This window comes from Vanellus vanellus (genome assembly GCF_965231255.1).
Source record: "Vanellus vanellus genome assembly, chromosome: 15".
NCBI classification, from domain to species: domain Eukaryota; kingdom Metazoa; phylum Chordata; class Aves; order Charadriiformes; family Charadriidae; genus Vanellus; species Vanellus vanellus.
The window spans coordinates 15,761,307-15,783,914 of NC_138920.1; the positions used below are offsets into that span (position 1 = coordinate 15,761,307).

Below are 22,608 nucleotides of genomic sequence, written 5' to 3' on the forward strand. Positions count from 1 at the left end.
ACCCTGCCAGCCAAACCATCCGCACCAGCCATACCAGCCACACCACACTATCCGTGCCAGCTCTGCCAGCTGTGCCAGCCCTGCCAGCTGTGCCAGCTGTGCCAGGGCCAGGCTCAGCAGCTCTCTGCCGGCCGGGAGCTGCCGCATCCCAGATCGCACAGCTCCCTCTGTTGGTATCTGTTCGAACCTCTCAGCGAGGATGCAAAAAAAACGGCAATGTATTTATTATTTTTTTTTAGCACCATCTCCAGGTGGAAGGCGATCTGTCTGCGGGGGTATATCCCCACCCCCCCAAAGACCCGCTTCATCTGTGTTATTTATTACTCTAACAAATTATAGTAGACCATGTCCCCTGATGCTGTACTGACCACAACTCTGCTGAAGACATCTTTCCAGCCATTTTTCCAAAATAAGTGGGAAGAAGATGTAGCTGGATGTACTCTGATGCCTGACATACGAGTACACACCAGGTAGCTGTGAAAATCAGATATTCGCCCAGCACGGCCTCCCCATCCTCTCGCACCAGCCCTAAGGAATTAATCACACTAGATATACTTGAGCTCTGTCTGTCTGTGCCTTACAGATCACGCAACGTAGCACCTCCGCATTCGAAGGAAAATCACACAGTGTGCAAATGATTCGCTGCCTTTATTTTTTTCGGTCCTTCCGTAACAATAACTCTCAGACAGCAAGCTTTGGCAAGGCTGCTTAAACAAATAATAGTACAGCTATGTAAAATGAACTCAATACTTCGCCAAAGAGGTACCAACATAATGAAACCTAAGCCTCACGTGTACTTCAAATATTTAACTTATTAGCCAGTTTACAGAGACAGATAATCCGGACAGCCCACCAAAGCGATTTACAGAGAAGGCACAGCCGGCAGCATTGACTTTCCTTTGAAGATCTTTTAGTTCCAAATTTCCCAGTTTGCACAGCCAAGGGGTGGCCGAGCTGCCTGGCTCGAACACGAGTGATTTAAACCCAGCAACTCTTGCACGAGAAATGGTGCAAGCACCAAAGAGAACCGGAATTCACTCCTCGTGCTCCTGACCTGCAATGCTGAATGGCCAGGGGAGATGTTAAAAAAAAAAAACTAGAAAAACTATGGAAAAGCTGTGCAAATAATCTGCTGGGACCGGCTGAGAAACAAGACTGGCTTCCCAGCAGCGTTCGTGCCTCCTGCTCTGCAGCGCTGCCGCACCCCTGGTACAGGGTTCTACCTATGGCAGGAACCAGCCTTTTAGGGGAAAAAAAAGCACAGAAGGAGACAAAAAAACTTTCTCATCTCTCCGGCCCCCCATCAGGCCTCACCAATCCTATATTTTCTTGTGAAGACATCAGGCAGTTGCGTCTTTATCTCTTAATGCCCCCAATAAGTAGCCCAGCTTAGCTTAGTGGCATCCAAGAGTGTCTCTGCAATTAAAAGGCTGTCAGTATTTTCACTATAATCCCAGCTGTTCAGAAACTTAACGTGGCTCCAACGTACCTTCCAAGAAGAAATTTGCCCAAAACAAAAGGAGAAGCAGGGGATAATTACGTTTTTTTAAGGACAATGAACCTGAACCTATCGCTTTCCCGCACGGCGAGGTCCCTTGGGAAATCTGGTCCCAAGTCTCAAGTTTTCTGGTGAGCACTAGAGAAATCAAAAAGATCCTTTCAGGCTGCAAGCAAGGGGTGGGAGGAAAAGCAATGAATCGCTTTAGCACGAAATGTCACATTTAAAATAGATCCTACAAAACCAGAAACTGTAGGCTGGTAGATCCTTCCCTTCTCGAAATACTGTGGGGTTTGGTGGGATTACCACCCAAAATAAGCATGCAGAATCAGGCCTCAAGTAGGTAAAATATAGAATTTGGTACTTAAATTTAAAAATATCTATAAATAACTTAAGACATTCAGGCTCAGAGGCGTGTACAGCCAAGTACTCCCCTCTGACACGGGGAACCGCAGGGATCCGTACGCAGTACTACGGACCCCAAATGCAGAAATTTGCTTTACGCTTAACCTAGAAACAAAACCTGCCCACTGCAGGCGCTTTGGAAATCTCCGGCGCCCTTTGGGAGCACGTGAAGGACACGCCTAATCAAGCAGAAAGCATTAGGGAGTACAGCTCCGTAGAGCAGAACGTGACCTGTTCTCCCTATACATTCACAGCACACGGCGAAACAGCTCCCGGGGGGTTCCTGGGCGGCACCGCGAGGTCAGCCCCGCGCAGCCTGACCACGGGTGACTCCAGCTTTGCTCCGCTCTCACGTTGGTGGTGGTCTACCTTGGCTCAGGGCTGGACTCAAGCGACCCGGGAGAGGAGGGAGCCCTCGAGCTCTGCCCTTAAGCAGAGATGGGTTCCGCTGGTTTGAGCCGTCTGCTCGGCAGCGCCCCGGCTCAGCCCAAGCGCCGTGAAGGCAGTATTGATGCCACCTCCCGCCCCCGGGTCCACAGTAGGCATCCAGCCAGATTTCCCCTGAAGGGAAGCCTTGAATTCCTCTCCCAACCCTTTCTCTTCTACACCTGGCTTTGTACCGGTCGAGCAGACTGCAAAATGAAGGCACGCGAGGGAGGGTTTAAGGTCAGAGGTGCATTTGTTTGGATTATTCCTTCTACGTAGTTCAGAGGACACGTGTCGTGTGGCAGCCCGAGAGCCATCCACCCGCCAGCAGTCACGGGACGGCAGAGCATGGAGGGGTCTTCTCCCAGCACGGCGAGGCAGCCCTTTAGTGAGCGACCGCGCCGGGGCAGAGCGTGCGAACCACGGCTCCCGTCGGAGACAAGCCGGGTAAGCTGCTTTGGCCACACAGATCTTTGTCCACTAGACACGGACTGGGGCAAACCGGTCACACGGGCTGTATCCTCACTGGAGATGTTGAGCTGGACGGCTCTGCAGGCCATCAGCTACGCCCTGAGCAAAAAATGAACTCTGCATTTCTTTTCTCACATGGGTTTCACCCGGACCCATTATGCACTTGGTCTCAGTATACTTTTTTCCTGTTAAACACCTAAAAAAAAAAAGAAAAAATGTTCTTTGGCACTTGTGCGACAATGACACATAGAAGTGACCCTCCCTGTCCTTTGGCTGCTCGCTGGACTCATATCTAGAGGTCCACATAGGCAGAGTCTGTGTCCACCCTCTGGGCCTCTCCAAACATGAGGAATGCACAGAGGCCAACGCTGTTAACAGCAGCCACCAGGTTGAAAACAGAAGTCCAGGAGCCAGTTGTTTCAATCAGGTGGCCAGCCAGGTACACGCAAACGACACCTGGGAGGGGAGAGAAGAGAAAGCAATGCAAAGGCTGTGGGGCCGGATCCTGCCCCCCTGCGGGGAGAGGACTCCCCAGGAAAGGAGGAGCTGCAGGAGGGTACGTTACCTAGGAGGGCTCCACCTGTATTCCCAACACCTGGAAAGAAAAGAAAGGAATTGTGTATTAGAAACCCACAGACACGAGCGGCTTCATCCAGGCTCCCACCCGACGCCCGGTGCCCCCGTCCCCATCCCCACCCCTCGGTGCCGGCAGCATCTGGCAAGCGGCAAGGCACGTCGGTGCGGTTCCCTGCCCCCGGCAATGGCGGGGGCAGCCCAGAAGGAAGCCGAGGCTGCACACAGACGCGTCACACAGCTACTCCTGCCCAAACCTTAATGGTGGCAACCGTGTCCCCTCCCGTACACTCCGCCTCTCCGGCACAACCGAAACCCCACCGGAATCCTTACCGAACAGTAAGCCGGCACACGAGGGGGCCAGATCCTGTACGTTTACTGAAATGCCGCTGGTGAGAAACAGAGAGGGGGAAACAGCAGTTTTAACGGAGCACGGTCGCTTTTTCATCATTTACACAGAGTTTAGTTTTTCAAGCAAAAGGAAGGGCGCCAGGACAAGAAGTGGCGCCGGCAGGAGAAAGGGGGAAGGAGGCCGAGAGCGGAGCAGCACAGGAGAGTACCCGGAGGAAAAGGGTTCCACTCAAAAGCCTTCAGAAGGGCCAAAATGCAATTCCCCTCCTGCCTCATCTCCCTAATACCTGCTGCTCCAAGCCCCTCCCCACACTAGAGGTTTGCTGGATCATTTCCAGCCCAGCGGGCACTAAACTCCACCGGCCTCGCAGGGACCGACACGGGACGCTCCGACCAGCGCCGGTTCTTGCTCCGGCACTCACGACGGAGACAGCCTCCTCTGAGAGCCCGAAACGCCGAGGGTGGGATAAGAGCAAAGGGCCACAGCTACTGTCCTTATCACACTCATCACCTGTGGTTAAAGGTCTGAAGTCCAACAGAGGCGGAGGCGAACACTATCGCTTTGCAAAAACTGGATGTCTGGCCCAGGCACAAAGCAAAAACGCTTGAGACGCCGGAGCCAATGACCTGGAAGAAAGGGAAAAGTAAAGACCACAGCACATTTTCTGGAAGGAAGAAAGCAACTCCTTTCATGGACAAACTGTTCCCTTTTACGATGGCAAGAGCTCGTGTGCACCAGGTGCTTCTCAGGCCGTTTTTTGTCCCGGTGTCCCGCTTTTCTGTGTCAGAGGTCTGTCCGCAGGGATGTGACGCTGCGGAGCGGAGCGCTGTGCTCTCAGCCAGCATTTCTATTTCTGTTCACCCTTGTATCGCTATATCTCCTCAGCATCTGAGGGGCCATTGGAGTGACAGCGTATGGTTGGCCTTGGCCTGTGAAAGAAAACCTCTTCGGAGCACTCACAAATCTCCCTGCTCAACGTTACCATTGGTCCACGCTCTGCTCCTCAGTCAGGGCTTTCCTTTGGATTTCATTTCCCATACGCACTGCCCACGAGTCCGTCTCAATGCTAAAAACCCTCTCCTCTTTCCACCTGTAACCACCACCCCCGGCTCCATACCAGGTCTCATCTGCCCTGCAAGCAGAGCTCGGCGGGCAGCTCAAGGGTCACTCCAGTGGCTTCAGCCCTCTTACCTGCATGAACTTACGAATGGTGATGGTTTTGTACCCTGGAAGAGAAAGGAGGGTTGCGGTTAAGCACAGCTCGCCGGGTCTCCTGTCCAGACGGCCAGATTTCACCTCCAGGTGATGTTGTGGCCGAGATCAAAGGGAGCCCCAAACACACGGGTGGGATGTGGACCCTGGAGTCAGAACCTCACATCGTCTATTTGCTGGATCTTCTCCTCCCTACCAACAATCCCACCTCCTCCCACCCAGGTCCTCTTTCCACGTTACATAAAATAAAGAGAGGAAAAGCCAAAAGAGCTCTTACCCTGGTTGATTAAATGATCCGACAGAAATCCACTGAACAAGCTTGTCGGAATTGCAACCAGCCAGGGGACTACGTTAAACACCCAACCCTGAAAGGGAGCAAAAATCAAGAGAGGTTTGCTGGCAGAGCTGAGTTTGTTTACAAATATTTTGTTTGATAGTCTGTGATATGCGTAGAAAGGAAAAAAATAAAAATGGAAGCGATGAGGACTTTTTGCAGGATCTCTACCCGCTTTGCACGGCAAGCGCTCAGCGACGCCCTGCGCCGCTCCAACGGTGGCAGGCGCACCACGGGGCTGTAGTGTTTGTAGGTTTGTTGTCTTTCCTTCTGCCCCGGTGACTCTGCCTCCAAGGGAGAGGCAGAAAGCTCTGTCTGCTCTGGGAAAGAGGGATTAAACGTGGCGACGTTTACTGTTCAGCAAGGTGATGTGGCAGAGAGCCACAGAGCCCCGGAAAGCACGCTGTAGATTCTACTCTGCCCCGCGGGTCACCCATAAAGCTGTCGGCAAAATTTCCGACATCAGCTTCAACCTCGTCAGCAGCGTTACTGTGAAGCTGAGGGAACATAGCTGGATTTTCTAGTGCCAGGATTAGGTAACATCACGGGGAGCAACACACTTTGGTCTATTTTCAATTAAGCGAGCTTGCTACAGTTGTAATCACAGATGATTACTCGTCAGCTGGATTACAGCTGCTGAGAGGCGTTTTGGTGCCCAGGTACCAGGAGGAGCTGAAGTCAGTGCGGGTTGGGCTGGGCTTCATCTCAGCTGCTTGAACCTACTCATCCATCCATCGTCCCCCGCCTCTCCCCCTTCGCTCAGAGCCCATCACCTCGTGGAGGCATCCCTCCCTTCCTCGCCCGGCTTCAGCATCGCGGGAGGGCAGCACAATCAGGGGTTTGAATAACCCTGCCTCAGCTGCTCCTGGAAATCACACCAGGGTCCATCTGCGTCTTTCAGTGCCTTTGAAACTGTGGGTCTTGGTCGCTTGTGAAAACGTCACCCCGCAGGGCTTGCGGGGCAGCGTCTCCGGTGTCTGTTAACACCAGCTGGGCTTGCTCAGCAAGTCAATCCCAACGCACGGAAGCCACCCTTGTCTCATCCCTACGGCCCATCGCCCCGAGCAGCAGGAGCCAAAGCCCTCCATCACCTCCATCCAGGTGGATGGCAGCTCACCTGCAGAAAGGGACTTTGACCAGTAGGTGACATAGCTTTCCCACATTAAGGATTATCATCCATCCTTTAAAGTCAAGCATCCCCAAGCCCCGTTTTATCAAAACGTATGAAGCGATTATGAGATGCAGGAACGCTATATAGAGCATCTTACATAAGGGCACCGCCATGTAATGCTTACCAGATGGTAAATTACTGCTGCACAAGCACATTACTGGAGGTGCACAGATCTTGTCACAACAATATGTTTGCTGGTTTAATACATGACTTTAATATAAATATCAAGTATGCCATAAAGCACTTTACACATGTAATATGAAAAGGCATTTGTAAGCGGCTCTGGAAATGATAAAAACCTAACAGAGCCATTGTGGAAAAGATCATCTGAGTTTCTGAGAACAAGATCAAAATACCAGCTCCCAGCCCAGATGAGCATTGCCCAGGTTTCTGAAAAACAATATTTTTGCTGAGGAGAAGGAAGCTTCTATAGTATTTTTGAAGCACACGTTATTAATGGCAATTATCATTTTCGCAGGCAGGTCTGAGCTATACAATGTCGGTCCAGTTAAAAACCCCGTGCAAACCCAGGAGTGAATGGGCTGGCGGTCATTTGCAACAGCACACTGTCATGAGCTCTGTGCCATTTGAAAACCATCCTTCCCTGAGAAGAAAAGCAGCCTAAAACCCAAATATAACCCTCTCTTCCCTGCCTGGAAGGTGCCCCAGCTCTGCCTCACTTCAGCATCCCTCAACAAGCAACTAGAAACCAGCCCGTGCCGACCCGGAGGGAGGATGCTCGCCGGCACATCCGAATGCGTGTGCGGGAGGTCAACGGCTCCTCACCCCGCAGGAAAGCCTCGACACCCTCCTGCCTCCCAGCCGGCTCCCACCAACTCCCTCTGCCATCATCTTCCTCCCTAACCAACCCGTTTCGGCCGGCACCCGGCACCACCGCATCCGCACGGAGACCAGCGATGCCCGTGCCCCGCAGCCAACTTACCTTGGACTCGGGGAAAGTTTCCTTAAAGAAAGTTGGCAGCCAGGAAAGGAGAGTGAAAAACGTGCTGGCCGTAGAAAGCTGAGCGATGATGACAGCCCTGGAAATACACAGCGGGGAGGAAATAATCAGGAGCGGCGGGTCACACTGGGTGGGAAACAGGCACTCGAGCGACCCAATATTTCAGTTCCTGGTCTATAAATAAATCCCTGACAGCGCTACAATTGCTTCCCGAGATTTTTTTTTTTCATAGACAGCTACTCCTTTTGGCTTGCGGCTCGCAGCACCGCTCGTTCCTTCGCTGCCCAGGCGTCAGCCCCTGGGTTCAGGCGAGGGTCACTGCAGCGGCAATTCGAGTGCGTTTCCCACCAGTCCCTTCCAGCGCTGCAAGAGCTGTCCTGCTCCGAGAGCTGCTGTTTGGGAGTTTCTAGGGATTTGTTATCAGCAGAAGCTCCACGGTTATTCAAGGCAGGACTGGGTGTGCCGCCCTGCAGCCCCATCGCTCTCCTCCCCGTCTTTAAACAGCACCGGGGAACACGCCTGGATGAGCTGCAGTACCGAATGCAGCATCCCAAAGAGGAAGTGGCTATTAAAAATATGTTTTTCCAGCAACGGGAACGCAGCCTGTGCCACCCAGTGCCCCTGAGCAGCACTTCTTAGGAGCCCGGTACCAGCAGCATTTCTAACAAGACCGATAGAGAATCGCTCTCCGGAGGAGCACACAACCCACACAGGGCACAGCCTGCGAAGGAGGAAGATTTGCCAGTAATAGTCAAGCCTGACATTCCTCCCGACAGAACATAAACCGCCTTTTGTCAAGCTTACCTTTTTAGTTCTTTATTCATATAGAGGGGATTAGAAAACCTGGTCGTATTTCCCAAATATATAAATAAGTGGACAAAATACCCACAGGCTGAAGAAATAAGCAGAGAGAGGAGGAGAAGCCCTTGGAAGGAGGGGGGTCCCCGGCCCCGCTGGCGCTCGAGGCCACCGCGGCTGCCTACCATATCGGCGCCTTCTTAAAGAGCTGCTTCCAGGGAACTTTGGTCTGCTTGGGTATCGAGAGGCCTCTCATTAAATAATCTACGGGGATGATGAGTTCTGCGGGGAAGAAAACGTACAAAGGAAAGCTCTGGTCAGCAATTTTCTGTGCAGCTGGAGGGAGCTCCGGGACACTGCTGTACAACTACCTTTAATCTCTTTCTAACTCTTTTTTTTTTTTGGCAACATCAGCATTGGGTGAAAACACCTCCTTATCTTCACCAAAATTTTTTCCACTGCGTCCACACACTTCCCCATCCAGCCACTTTCACCCATTTGTTATACCTCTTGTTATAATTAGACAGAAATCTCTCTGGGCAGGGACCAGGGTTGGATTTTGTGCAGCACCAGGCACACACCAGGCTCCCGATGAGCTGGGCTCCTACACACCCCACTCGCGCTAATAACGCTGTAACCAGGTGTAACGGCTTGCCCATGCGCGGAATTACTCCCAGACAGTTATTTGGGAAGAGATATTCCGGATTAACTGGTTTTTAAAAGCTCTATGTGTAGATGCTCTTAGTTTGGAATAAGTATCTTGCCCTGCTTTAGCTTAATCCACTTTGAAGATCACGCTCTGTTTGGTGTTTTCACTGGTGCTTAAGAGTACTGAGGAGTCAGATCAGGCTCTCGACAGGGATATAATCCAGCGTGGGACTTGAAACCAGCAATGCAGGAGCTCAAAACCTCGTTTCTGGGTTTAGCGCCTTGGGCGAGACGCCGCCTGGATGACAGAAGACATCTGAACAAAAGGTCTCGGTGTAAAACCAGGCACGGTCTTGGAAACACGGGGGATGCGCAGAAAATAACCGGGAGGTGCCACTCGGGTCCCGCAGCCTCAGGAGCGCGCTGGCATCCCGAGGGAGGCGGGCGGCTGCACTCACCCTTCTCGCTCAGGAGGTACTTGCAGGTGCAGTAAACCCAGAGCAGAGTGAGCAAACCGGAGAAGTAGAAAACGCTCTCCCAGCCGTACCAGTCCAGGAGGAGAGAGCCTGCACCGCCGATCACCAGCGTCCTGCAAGGGAAACCAGGCTGGTTTAGGGGGCTGGGAAAGGGCTCAGAGCGCCTGGGCTGCGGGCACCCATGGGGGATGCTTCCCGGGGGGGATGCTGCGGGTCACTGAACACACTTCAAAAGAGCCCCCGGTCGCGGCGTGCGCAGGCACTGCCCGCCTGCCCCGTCACCCCGTGACTCTGCAACCTGCCCCGTTCCCCGCGTGGCATCGCGGGCTCCTCAGCTGGGGAGGAGAAATCGCTAAGGGACCTCGCGCTCGCCCGCCCCGCGCTGAAACGCGCTCGTCGGGGAGAGAAAACGAGGCTGCCGGTGTGCAGAAAGCATCTCGGGGAACGTATAAGTCGGCAAAAGAAATGAGTACACAGGAAAACTAAGTGATTAAATGCAGTGATGCTTCTACTTGGCTTTTAAGCAACCCTTTAGTTTAGAAGGGAAATTCTCATGGAGATTAGCAGGGAGGGGGAAGTGATATTGTCCCCGTTGATCAGAGAGGACAGGTGACCAGTCTCAGGCTGACTCTTGCTCTTCCTACCGAATCAGGCTGTTTCCCTTAGTAATTAAATGTTGCAGACACTCTTCAAAGTCTGGCTTGAAAAGCAAGAAAAAAATAAATGCATAAATCCTTGACACGCACGACAGCAACAGCCTGAGGCTGCCTCAGCTGCCGCCGGGATCCGCGTGGACCCAGGAATCCACGTGTACTTTGGGCTGTGAGTTTTGCCTCCAACTATTTAACGGCATTTCATCACGCAGAATGTCCGGAGGCTGTCGCTCGCTGCTCAAAGCCTTCAGAACTTACCCAAACTGGGAGCCAGTCCCCACCGTGCTGTAGGTGAAGGCTCGCTCGCTCTCCCGGACCTTCTGGGACAGCAGGCTGGCCAGGGACGGGAAATACACCCCTGCGAGCAACGGGAGCAAGGCAGGGAGCAGTCAGGCTCCTGTGCCCTCGTGAGCGAGTCAAAAGCAAATTGAAAAGATCCGGCAGGAGGTAAACACCGAGACAAAGCAACGAGACCTTTGGTGAATTCAAAGCAGGGATATAAAATAAAATAAGTGAATCCATCGCCATGAAAGGTTCGTTTGTGCCTTCTCCGTAATCCCCCCTTTCATCATCACGGCCACTACTGTAAACCCACCAGTGCCAACGCACTTATCCCAGCTGTCCTCCAGCACGGCAGCTCAACAAGAGGGAAGGAAAATCATCCGAAAGCTATCCAAAAGTTTTGGCAGAGACCAATTTTCCCCAAGTGCTTTGAAGGAGTTGTAAAATGGGGAAAACCAAACGGGAGCATTGATGATTTCCGAAGCCAGCAGCCCACGTCTGGCAGAGATCTCTACAGGGGGATGATTTGCCAGTGACTTTCACTAGAAATGTCACTTCTTCTTTTTTTTCCCACAGAAGTTGTGGATGCGGAGGCAGTTTTGAGGCAGAGGATTGCTCGAACATGCAGGAGAGGGGTTCGTGCACCGCAAACCTCATGATTTGTGTCCGAATTTACTGCCCGTGAGCTCCCCTTGCAAGGAAGCCGCTGGGCAGACGGACACACAGACAGGCGCGCTCAGGACAGGGGTCTCACCTTGCAGCAGCCCCATGAGGAACCTGGAGGAGGTCATAAAAACGAGATGGGCAGACGTGACGTGAGTGAGCAGCGGGGTGACGACCGTGAGGAACCCCCAGGCCGACGCTGAGAGGAGGAGGACTTTCTCCCCTCCTATTCTGGAAGACAGAAAACGCATTATCAAAAACGAGCGGAGGGCAAAAGGGCAAAGCCCCCCAGTCACGACTCAAGTGTGCTTCCCAGTTTAGCCTGTTTTTAAGAGCAACCCTTGGGTCAAACCCGTTCTTCTCCTTTGATAGATGTCTTTATCCCTCTGGGGATCATCTGACCTCCTCCCTTCCCACCTCCCCTGGAGCAGGCGGCCACTGGCCCCGCTCTCGCCAGGACACTGGCCACCAGCGCTGCCTGTCCAACCCCGGCACACACCACCGCACCGATGCACTCCTGCCTCTGACGGAGGGGAAGCTGAAGCTGCTGTCACCGTTCTGCTTTTCTTAACCAGTGACGGTGTTTTCTCTTCCACCTGCTCTTTTGCATCAGCTCTGCCTGGTAACATTCGGGGCTTTTTTGCAGGGGTTTGCTTGCAAACTATTAAGGAACGTAATTAAATAGCACAGTGCAGTGCAGGGGTAATGCGCTCCTTCCAGCCATGTGTTCCTCACAAAGGATTGCAGAGGAAAGCCCTCCCCGCCAAGAACCGGGCGGCCGGGGAACGGAACTTGAGCGGGTGATTACGCAGATCTTTCCTTACAGCTAACTGGGGTAGTTGGTTTTTAATTGATATGAGAAAATGGAGACACCTGGTTTTCCCAAATGTGATGGAAACCGCGATGGGGGCTTCCTTGTGAAAAGACCGCGTGAGAATATTGGGCGGAATAACTGGAGGTGCTGAACTGAAAATGGAGATAGACTGTGCAGATCAAATAGAAAAAAAAAAGCTGCATTTCTTGCAAAAAGGAAATATTTTCTTCTTGCGGTCAGTGATTGCAGCTAGAAACCCTTCCAAATGGCCGTCCGGCACCACTGGGATTAAACAGTTTGTTAACGGACAAGTAACACTCCCAGTGAGCAGCAGCTATGAACTACGCACCGAGCACCAGCATTTATCGCTTCTCTAAAATAAAGTCTGCTCTACACCCACTATTTCTTTCATCAGCTTAACATGTAAGCTTGTGGGTTTGCTTTTTTTATTCCAATTACTGAACCGGTGCTAAAAACAACCTCCCTCAAAAAATTTATGTGGGTATAAAAATGCTCTTCTCTGTTTCCAGGTGAAAAAAAAGACAAACCACCCTGTGTGGGTCTAAGCGCCCGTTAAGGTGAGCGCAGATGTCTCCTGACTGCTGCTCTGCAGGAACCCCGGAGGCAATAATGGTCGTGTGGACACTCCGGGTGTTACCTGGGGATTTCGGCTGTGCGAAGTCCTTCAGTGCACGCTGCCCTGTAAGCACAGCGCCAGTCTTAAGACCCAGCCATCAAACCGGACAGTCAAAACTACACACGTCCTTTTGAATCAGAGCTACAGACCCTGAGTGAGGCTGATGGAGAGACCTCAGAGCACCCTGCAGCGCCCCAAAGAGATCCTCCCCAGGGACACGCTTCACCCTTCCACCCCATCGCTGTCCCAGGGTGAAACTTGGCACAGCCACTGTCCAGCCTTGAACTGAGAGCTCCAAACAAAGCTGTGCCATTAAAAGAGCCCGAGCAGAGGAAAACATGAGAATAATTTCCAGTACTGATCACTGATATGTCCTCCGATAATCTGCGTCAAGCAGTAGCCCCAGAAGAAGCTGCTGAGCACTATGCCGGACTGCTTCTTGTCCCAGTCGAAGTGGGTGCTGAGGGCGACGGCGCAGACGGGCACGGTGACGCGGGCGCAGTACAGCAGGCACGTCCCCAGCAGCAGCATCACCGTCCAGAGGCGGGACTCGGGCCTGCGGGGAGGGAGAGGGAGGTGGGCAAAGGGCAGACGGAGCGGTCCGCCTGGTAGATCCAGGACTTACGGCGCTGACTGGTTCGCTCGCGAAGCGCAAGGAGTCTGTCTTGATCAGATAAAAGGTCGGCTCAGTCCCCCCCGTGGCACAGCGGCTCTGACACAGAGCGTATCCCATCTGGTGGCGTTTGCGAATGATGCTGACTTTCATCCCAAACTCTACCTGACTCCAGCAGCAAAATAACATCCGTCTGGAAGCGGCGAGGTGGAACCGGCCGCTCGGCCATCACTGACTGTGGGAAAGGTGGGGAGAGACCTGGGCTGTTTGGTTGCTTTTTTTCCCCCAAACAAAAGCTTTAGAAACTGTTCTTTAAAAGATAAAGATAACAAAGGAAAGGTCAGTGCATGAGGTTGGGAGCATTTGCGTGAGACACACCGTCCGTGCAGCAAACATTTGTTATTTGGCATTCCTACCCGTTCCCCAAGGGAGGCAGCCGTGCGTGTGTGTGTGTGTGTGTGTGTCCGTGTGTGTGTGCGTGTGTGTCCGTGTGTGTGTGTGCGTGTGTGTTACCCTTCCCAAACAGGAGGGAGATAGAGGAATTCTGTAGGGAGAGACAAGACACGACGGGGCTGAGCAGCCCAGAGGATCCAGCCTGGCCTGATAAGAAATTTAAGATAATATTAGTGACAACAGGTTAACAGAATATATTTTTTGGTACGTGAGTGCTCAGCCCCAGGAAAAGTGCTCCTGCAGAAGGCACAGGCTGGAAATCAATAGGAAGGCAATTTTCTCTGCTCCAAATCCGCAACGTGCTTCTGGAGCGGAAACTCACATTTTGCTGCAAACTTTGGGCCCCGCGTGTACGGGAACTCCTCCGCCTTCCCGTGGCCCCGCTAACGTCAGTCCCCGTCCCCCTTTGCCCGTGAATTACGGAGTTAAAAGCTTAGTGAGAACACCCACTATTTGTCTCATTTGTATTTGGCTATTTTTACGCCCAGAGGCCGGAGCACAAAGCACACGGAGCAAACAGACTCTCTGCTCCAGAGATGACGGGGGAATTCGCCGTACCGGGGCATTAACCTCTGTGCTTTCCACCCTCCTGCGCATCCCCACCTTCTGCGCGGGAGACAACCTGGGTCACCTCTGAGAGCGAAACGAGCATTCATTTCTCCGTGCTGGAATTGTGATGGATGTGGGTTAATCCCACACAGCACAAACCCATTTATAAACGTGTCAAACGGCCCGTGGCGGCGGGGGGCAAAGGAACAATGCGAAGGAAAGCGCGCCGGGCAGCCGTGCCCGCTGGAGGTGGATTTATCGCTGTTTCCCGATGAGGCAGATAAGCAGCTCGGTGCCAACCTCTGGCAGGAGGAACTGGAAGTGTTGCAGTTGGTGCTTTGAGGGTTGGAACCGTCGTTACTGAGCACACGTACAAACGTCCAAAATACCACGGGAACTAGGAAACCTCACGGATCTTTGCTGGAGGAACAAGTAACCACGGGTTGACCTGCCTCGGCGGTTTGAACTGGCTGATAAACGCTCTCCGAGTCCCTCCTGCTCTTACGCCGAGTGGCAGATATGCAGCAATCGTATCTTAATTTGCTGCAAAACCAAAGGTGATTTGTTTTTTAATCGCCAGCTCTGGGAGCAGCAGCTCCGCCGACTTCAGCTCGCTTCGGCAAAGCAGAGCCAAACCAAAGGCTCCCGGGCACCGCCAGCGCGGGTCAGACCAACCCCGGCGGGACGATGCGGGCAGGCGGTTTGGGGTATAATTTGGCACAAACCCAGGCTGGGTGGGGAATGGCTGGAGAGCAGCCCTGAGGAGAGGGACCTGGGGGTGCTGGTTGACGAGAAGCTCACCATGAGCCGGCAATGCGCGATGGCAGCCCAGAAGGCCAACCATGTCCTGGGCTGCAGCAGGAGGAGCGTGGCCAGCAGGGCGAGGGGGGGATTCTGCCCCTCTGCTCCGCTCCAGTGAGACCCCACCTGAGTACTGCCTCCAGCTCTGGAGCCCCCAACATGGGAAAGACATGGAGCTGTTGGAGCGGGGCCAGAGGAGGCCACAAGGATGATCCGAGGGCTGGAGCCCCTCTGCTGGGAGGAGAGGCTGGGAGAGTTGGGGGGGTCAGCCCGGAGAAGAGAAGGCTCCGGGGAGACCTCAGAGCCCCTTCCAGTGCCTAAAGGGGCTCCAGGAGAGCTGGGGAGGGACTTTTTACAAGGGCATGGAGTGATGGGACGAGGGGGAATGGCTTCAAACTGGAAGAGGGCAGATTTAGATATCAGGAAGAAATTTTTCACTCTGAGAGTGGTGAGCCCTCGGCACAGGGTGCCCCGAGAAGCTGTGGCTGCCCCATCCCTGGGGGTGCTCAAGGCCGGGTTGGACGGGGCTGGGAGCAATCTGGGCGGGGGGGGGGGAGGATGGCCCTGCCCAGGGCAGGGGGTGGGACTGGGTGGTCTTCAAGGTCCCTTCCAACCCAAACCATTCTGTGATAAATCCCCCATCAGAGGCAGAGGGCAGGCGTGGGGGGGACTGGTGATGGAAAATGTTATGGGGAGCCCTCAGAGGGGTGTCTCGAGGTGATCCGGGATCAGACACACGCAGGTGTAAGCGACCAGCCCGCGCCTGCCTAACCAGCGCTTCTGCGCCCGCAGACATGGGCTGCTGCCAGTCCGGGGCCATAATCTCTCCCGTTATCTGCAGCGGCACGGCGCTGATAAATTTGAGCTATTGAACCTGCAACAATTGAGGTGACCGAGTAAAACGCAGCAGCCTGCAATGGGCATAGGTATTTCCTATTATTCAGCTGCTGAGACAGTTTTCTAAATTGTGCTTTTCCCCCCCGAAGCGAAGGGAGACCTTTATGAGCTTTCTCACCGGCTGGAGCGGGGCTGGGCTCTGCCGCTTCTCCCGGCTGTTATTCCAATGAGCGCAGCAGCGTTTTAATGGGATATTAGATCAACTGTTCCTCTTTGGCCCTAAACCCTATACAGCTGTGCAAGGCGTAAGGTGGAGAGCAAAAGACCTGTGCAGCTCAATGCGTCTTTACTCCGCTTCTCTTCATAATATTGCCGAGGTCTGTTCCCTCCCGTGGGTGTTTGCGACCGGGGAAAGCGAAGCCCCCGCGCGGCAATGCCGGTGTGCGGGGAAGGGGCAGGCGAGGGGAGCGCAGTTCGGTGCTGAGGGATGGAACCCAAAGGGCAGTGAGGGGCTCTGGCGTCGGGGCAGAGGCGCAGGAGGGGATGCTGTGAGCTCCCAACCTTCCTCCTTGCCCCGGGGAGGCGGGCAGAGCCACCCGAGCGCCCGGTCCCCGTGCTGGGGGGTGGGCAAGGGGATTTGGGGGTGGCGGGGCGGAGGCAGCCGGACCAGCAACAAGTCCAACTGGCCCGAGCAGGGCTCAATGTGCCACGTGGGTCCCTGCAAGAGCAAGACACCATCCAAAGCGCAGCTCAGAAGCAGCGGCGGGGAGGGATTGCCAAGCAGAGACCTTCTCCCGACAAGCCTTCTCCCCAGCGGATGCTTTGACAAAACTCCAGCGAATTATTTTGTCTTGGCTTTTATTCTTTTTCAAAAGCACTAAATAAATCTCGGGGTATAAGACACGGTCTCAATGCTCTCTTTGATTACTCCTCCATTCCATACATTTATATTCTTTTCCTATATGTTTAAATGCATCGGTAGCGACTCATGCTCAAAACAAGCAGGGAGTACAAAGACGGCTTCAGGCCACCACTCGCTCCGTAGGTAGCGTATCCAGCCAGGAAAATCCACTCAAATAATATGAGTGTTCAGTGTAATCACTGGCTGCCCACACCCACCTGGAAGCACGGCAAGAATTATTTCTCTGGAAGGACAATGATGTGCTTGCATCAGAGGAAAGAGCTTTGTAAATGCATTTTCTCCTAATTATAGTTATCACAGAGGCTGCCGATGAGTCAATGTTCTGCTCAGTGCAAAACAACAACAGCAAAGGTTACAGGAGAAACCTCGACTAGCGCAAAGGGGGAAAATTAAAACTCTCCTTCGAGAACTACAGAATAATGACAAATCAAATAGTTTTTGGAGGTAGCACCAGCCACCCAAAAAGCTGAGTTTTACCAGCGTTAACAAATGAAATCTAATGGCGTCACTGTTGAGGGAGGTGGAGATAACCTATGCTGGAGATAACCAAACTGAGTCGGAGCGGAGCACGTCTAACCCTAAGGAAGTCAGAGCCATCGGTGTCCCCGTGCCCATCTCACGGCCACACCGAGCATCTCCCACCACCCTGCGCGGGTCCTGGCCGAGCCCCGGCTACCGGGGCAGAGACCTCCGCCAGAGGGGACAGCCACCTCTGAACCATCAGCAGGTGAATCACCGGAGCTTGGCTGGAGCCACCTAATTGACTTAATTGGGTGCCGCGTGACGGCGGCGGCTCCTCTGCTTACGGGAAACAGGCACTGCAGGTGCGTCCCCTCCTGCGTGTCACCGAGACCCTCTTCACCGAGCGAAGCAGCCGGGCAGCTAGAAAACACTTCCTATTTCGTAAACCTCCAACCACCACCCAGACAGGCTATAATTAGCTCGAGCCCTAATGACTGGTCCTTGGGTGGTTTTTTTGTGCGGCACCAGCCCTACGCCCCACGTCCCTCAGTTCTCCTCCTCCAAACACAGCCCCGGGCGCTGGGTGGGCACAGATTTGCTTCGAAGCATCGAGTGAACCCCTGGGACCCAGCTCCCACCGACCAAACGGGTCCCCTGCTTGGGGCGCTGTGACGAAGAGTGATTTTTAAGGAGCCCCAAAGGGACAGAAGCAAGGCGAGCTGGCCCGCGGTGGGAGGGGAGCCAGCAGCACAGGCTATCTTTATTTGCAGTGCGTTTTCCCGCTGGGGGAATTTCTCCGGAAGATGCCACCGAGCAAATATTTATTCAATTTCATTTCTCTTGACTTGCCTCCCTCCTCTCCCCTCCGTCTGCGGGTCCGGCTGTGCGCAGACACTGCCGGTCACTGTTAAAATGGCCGTGCTGGAGTTCGGGCTATCAACCAGATCCCAGTTTAGCAGTCCCCTTCGAGGCGGGAGTCTGGACGGCCAGGTATTTTCAGGTGGTAAGAGAGCCGTGTCAGACAGCAAGACGACGAACAGCCTGTCCCAGCGACAGCTCTTGGCCAGAAGCCGTCTCCCGAGGTTTGTGGGTGTTTTCCATAACTGGAATTGGGAGTGGGAGAAGAACCGGGAGCTGCAGCTCCCGCTCCGCGCCGCAGCTGCGCCGTGGCCAAGGTGGGGGCAGGCAGCGCTGGCGGGACATACCGCCCACCCCGCGGCCGCTCTGCCTCAGTTTCCCTCTCTAAAAAGAGACTAAAAATCAGCTCTGTGGGAGATGCAGGAGGGCACATTGGCGGGAGCCACCTCCAGTGCCCCCAGCCCGCTCGCCCCGACCACCAGCAGCGGACGCTCACCCGTCCCCGCAAGAACCCCGGGACCATCAGGGTGGGGGTGAGCCCCTGGGGTGGCACCGAGCTCCCAGCTGTGCCGGAGGGCCACCACCCCCAAACCAAGGGCACGCAGCAGCCCAAGCACAGGGCCACCTCCCAGGGGAACATCCCCCCCCCGCGCCTGCCGCACCGCAGCCGGGGGACCTTCTCCTCCCCGGGACACGTTCCCAGCCCCATGGCAGCATCTCCCTTTCAAAACCCTTTCTTTTCCAGCTCACCTGCCGATGGCTTTAATTCCAGCACAGCCACGGCCTGACCGGCGTGGCGCAAACGCAGCGGTCCCGCGCACACTCCCGCGCGAGGAGACAATACACAGGTAGTTATTTTTAACGCGGTTTGACAGTCCTCTCGCTTCTCTCTCTCTGTTTTTCTCAACAACAATTTCTCCTTCCCTCGAAAATCGAACACGCTTGTCAAGAGAGACGTTTGGGGTTTTTTTTTTTCCCCGCTCCCCTTCCCCGAGCCGATTTCGCCGTGCTGCAGACCGGCTCCAAGCTAACGATTTGTCGCTGTAAAAAGTAGCTTTGGGGTTTAGAGGAGGGTTGTGGGTTTGGTTTTTTGTTTTGTTTTGGTTTTTTTTTTTCCAATCCACCAGCTCACAGCCGACGAGAGCAGCACAGAGGACACAGGGCTTTTTTTTCCTGGGAAAGCTGCTGGTTTCCTGTCAGCCTCTCGAGCACAAACTCCTTCCGCAGAGCCGCAGATGGCAACAAAGTGGTGTTCAGCACACGCGGCTCCGGCTCTATTCCCTCTCTTCGTTTCTTGCTTTCGGCAAAAGCAAAGATGAAATTAGATTTCGGCAGCTCGTATGAGCTGGAAATAGTTGTTTAGTCCAGGTGGAGGCGGTGGGAAAACATAATGACAAAGCGCACGCGTGCTTTGCACGCTGATCTAAGGGCAGACGTGGATCAGCCAGGAACGAAACGCGTGTCTTGCTTACTTTTTCCATGTGAAAAAAGTTCCCAGCGAGGTCATGATTAAACCCACGGTGAGGAACTTGTACAATAAAAAAAAAAAAAAACAACCACTGGAAAAAAAAAAAAAATGCAACTCGAGCTGCAACGTTATGTTGACAAAAAATGAGGGCACAGAGCTCAGAAGAACAATGTGACCGTTGGCTCCGGGCAAAGCGTGCGGTCAGGCGACTGGAGACCAGCGTGTGGCCAGTGCTGCAACTTCTTTTCTCTCCAGAGCTTAAAGAAACTGCTGCAATAATGCCCCGTCTTCAGGTGTAGCCAGCGGCCGGGAGATGCAGAGTGGTTTCAGGAGCCATTCCCTTCCCGGGACACACTGACTTGTCCACGTTGTGTTTCTCTCCTGGAGGCACCATCCAAAATGCGATCCCCGTGTCTACTGCTGGACCTGCCCAGGGCTTTGTGCGCAACCTTTGGCAACACTTTTCCCAGCGCTTCGGTCTTCCCCCAGTTAAACCAGAGGTGCTAACACACATCTCCCACCCAAGGGATGCTGCTTTGGCACGTTAGGATCTCCATAAAAACGTGCTACCTAAATGTCCAGACACGCTACACAAATGCGAGGGCTTTTTCAAGCCCCAGACAGAAATCCCCGAGTGTTGTTCTTGGAAGAGCAAGAGGAAATGTGCGATAACGGAGCCACTGGAAACCTGCAGAAAAGTTTGGGAAAGGCAGCCGGAGAGGCAGGATAAATCATAGGGCAAGAACAGTGGAAGGGGAAGGAAAAGCCAGCTGAAAAAAGGGAGGACAAAAGAAGCAGCAGCATGAACAAAGATGGAAAAATAAACCTGCCGAGATAACTGTTTATCTTTCCTTGCATTGACGGTGCAGACAGATCTTGGAAGGCTGCCTGGCATGTCTTTTGTCGGAAGCGTGAACGGAGAACCCATGCCACGTCCCCCACTTGATAAAACCTTGCCTCCATGGCAATAACTCATTACTTGGAAATGGCGAGAGCTATTTATTTGCTTATGCTGTTCAAAAACTGTCCACCAAATTGATTTGAAACCACCCAATGAGGTATTTTATACAACTCGACCAACCTGCTCGCGTGAGCCGGTGGATCGCTCCCCCTTTCTGCCCCCCCCTTCCCCTTCCCACCCTCTGCCGCCCTGTTTACTTTAGACCATAAAGCCTCCATAAAGCCTCCCCAAACGAGGGCTGCGACCACGCGTGTGCGTCTACGCCAAACAACAGGGAGGTGAGCTCTGCTCCTGGAATTACTGCAATGTAGATAACGATCTGGTTGAAATTATGGTTATCCTGCTGCTCCTTCACGTTAACCGGATTCTTTCAATTACTAGCAGCACTTAAGGCGGCCAGAATTGCTTCAAAATACATCTGTCTTGATAAATAAATCATTTTGGTTTGGAAAGTGTTATCGGTGGTTTGCACTTTTCAGAGATTTGGGAAACTGGAGGGTTCATTCCGGCCAAATGTATTTAATTTTTTTTTTTCTAAAGGAAAAAGGTCTAAACGGAAACTTCGTTTCATGCGGTTCTTCCTCTCCCACCACTCCCATTTTCACAAAGACTTAAGGAAAAATTAGAAAGGGGGAGACAGAGAGAAGGAATTCTCCCAACTGCTTTTGGGGGAGAGAATTTTCAAATTTTAAGCAACCCTACTGCCAAAGATCTGCTTTCGCGACCTACCCCCTTACTCTTGACATCAGTGTGGGACTGCTCAGACTTCCCGGTCTCTGCCTGCAGAAGTCTCCCTCAGGACAGTGGTTAAAATCAGCTATCGGTCTGCTGCCGCTGCAGGAAGCGATTGATGATCAACCCCAACTTACCGGGGTAAGGGGCAATTCCACCCCTTGGCCGCACATTCCTGCGCATCGGCACTGCTGTCACCCACCCCCGTGGCTGCCCCTCCACGCTCCTGCCGGGGTGAGCTGCCCACGGGGTGCCACCGGCCGCAGAGGGGAGCCGGGAGCCAGCAGGACAGGCCACCGCAGCAGCGGCCAGGCGGTAGTTCCTCTTTGTGGCAACGTTAAACCCAACCAAATTTCAAAACCACGAGGCAACACGGGGCAGTCAGGGGGCTGCCGGTTTGGAAAAGCCTCTGACCATCGCTTCCAGCTGGCACACGGCACTTGGGAATCACCATCTCACCCTGCCCTGGCCGGGAGAAGCGGCGGATCCCGAGGTCGAGGTGTTGGACCACCGTCCCGGGGCGGCAGAGAGGGGCAGCGCTGGCCTGGTGGCCCGGAGGGCTCCCCGGCCGGTAGCCTCTGCTCCCAACCCCGGACCACCCTGAGCTTGCGTACGCCCCTACTGTTAAAAGCGGACAGCTTGGGTGTAATAGCGTTTTTAACTATCTATCTTAATTACTTAACCTGAAGAACGGTTCTCGCCAGTGCCGTCTAGCCGCTGCCCAGCTACTATTCCAGACTTTATCTTAATTAATTACTATCACCAGTACAAACATTCCCGCTGGAACACTTCGATAACAACCTCATAGTGGTTCCAACCACATGTTTAAATAACTGACTACAGGCCAGAAATAAGCTCAATAGTCTGGTTCCCCCCCTCCTCCCCCCCCCGACGTTTCACTGTAACTCCGTATCTCCCCCCTTCCCTCCGCCGTCCCTGCCGGAGCCCGGCGGAGTGCGGCAGCGGGGGGTCACCCCGGGCGGTGGGACCGTGTCCCCCGGTACCGCCCATCCCGCACCCCCCGAGGGCAGCGGCGGGGCCGGGGAGAGGAGGGTCCGGCACCGGCGGCATCCCGCCCGCGGAGCGCCGGCACCGCCGCTGCGGGGATGTGCTGAGGGCGCCCGACCCCCTCCATCCCCACGCTGCATCTCCCCCCGGAGCTGCATCGGCACCCGGCGGAGAGGGGACGGGGAGGGGGCTCCGGCCGGGCTCGCCCGAGGCTGCGGGGGGGGTCCCGGGGATGCGGGGAGGGGGTCCCCGGGAAAGCGCTGCAATCAGGGGAGCGGCTTTCCCAGCAGCGGGTCCAGCCTTACCTGGACCAGTACGGGTCCCCGCCGCCATCCCTCCTCATGCCGTCGTGTTGGGCGGCCCGGGGGCCGTGCTCGGCGCTGCACAGCGGGACATTCCTGCCGCCGCCCCCCGCGGCCATGCGGGCAGCGCCTTCCGCCTCCGCCGGCTCACATCGCGGCGGCCGCCGGCTCCCTCCCGCCCTCCCTCCCCCCGCCGAGCCGCGGCCACGTGTCAGCGCCTCCCGCCGCCCCGTTCCGGGAAGTCCCGCCGCCCCACAGAGCCGCCGGG

At 54.4% G+C, this 22,608-nt stretch overlaps 1 protein-coding gene across 1 annotated transcript; it reads right to left on the reverse strand.

Moving 5' to 3' along the window:
- Positions 1-3,005: 3,005 nt before the first annotated feature.
- SLC17A9 (solute carrier family 17 member 9) lies at positions 3,006-22,459 on the reverse strand (the record flags this gene model as incomplete). Its single annotated transcript, XM_082491229.1, has 13 exons — positions 3,006-3,256; positions 3,366-3,395; positions 3,707-3,762; positions 4,236-4,351; positions 4,917-4,951; positions 5,215-5,302; positions 7,386-7,482; positions 8,387-8,483; positions 9,308-9,438; positions 10,237-10,336; positions 11,015-11,154; positions 12,733-12,930; positions 22,344-22,459. The coding sequence occupies 13 exons, from the start codon at positions 22,457-22,459 to the stop codon at positions 3,093-3,095; spliced, it is 1,368 nt and encodes a 455-aa protein (XP_082347355.1). The 3' UTR covers positions 3,006-3,092.
- Positions 22,460-22,608: the final 149 nt, after the last annotated feature.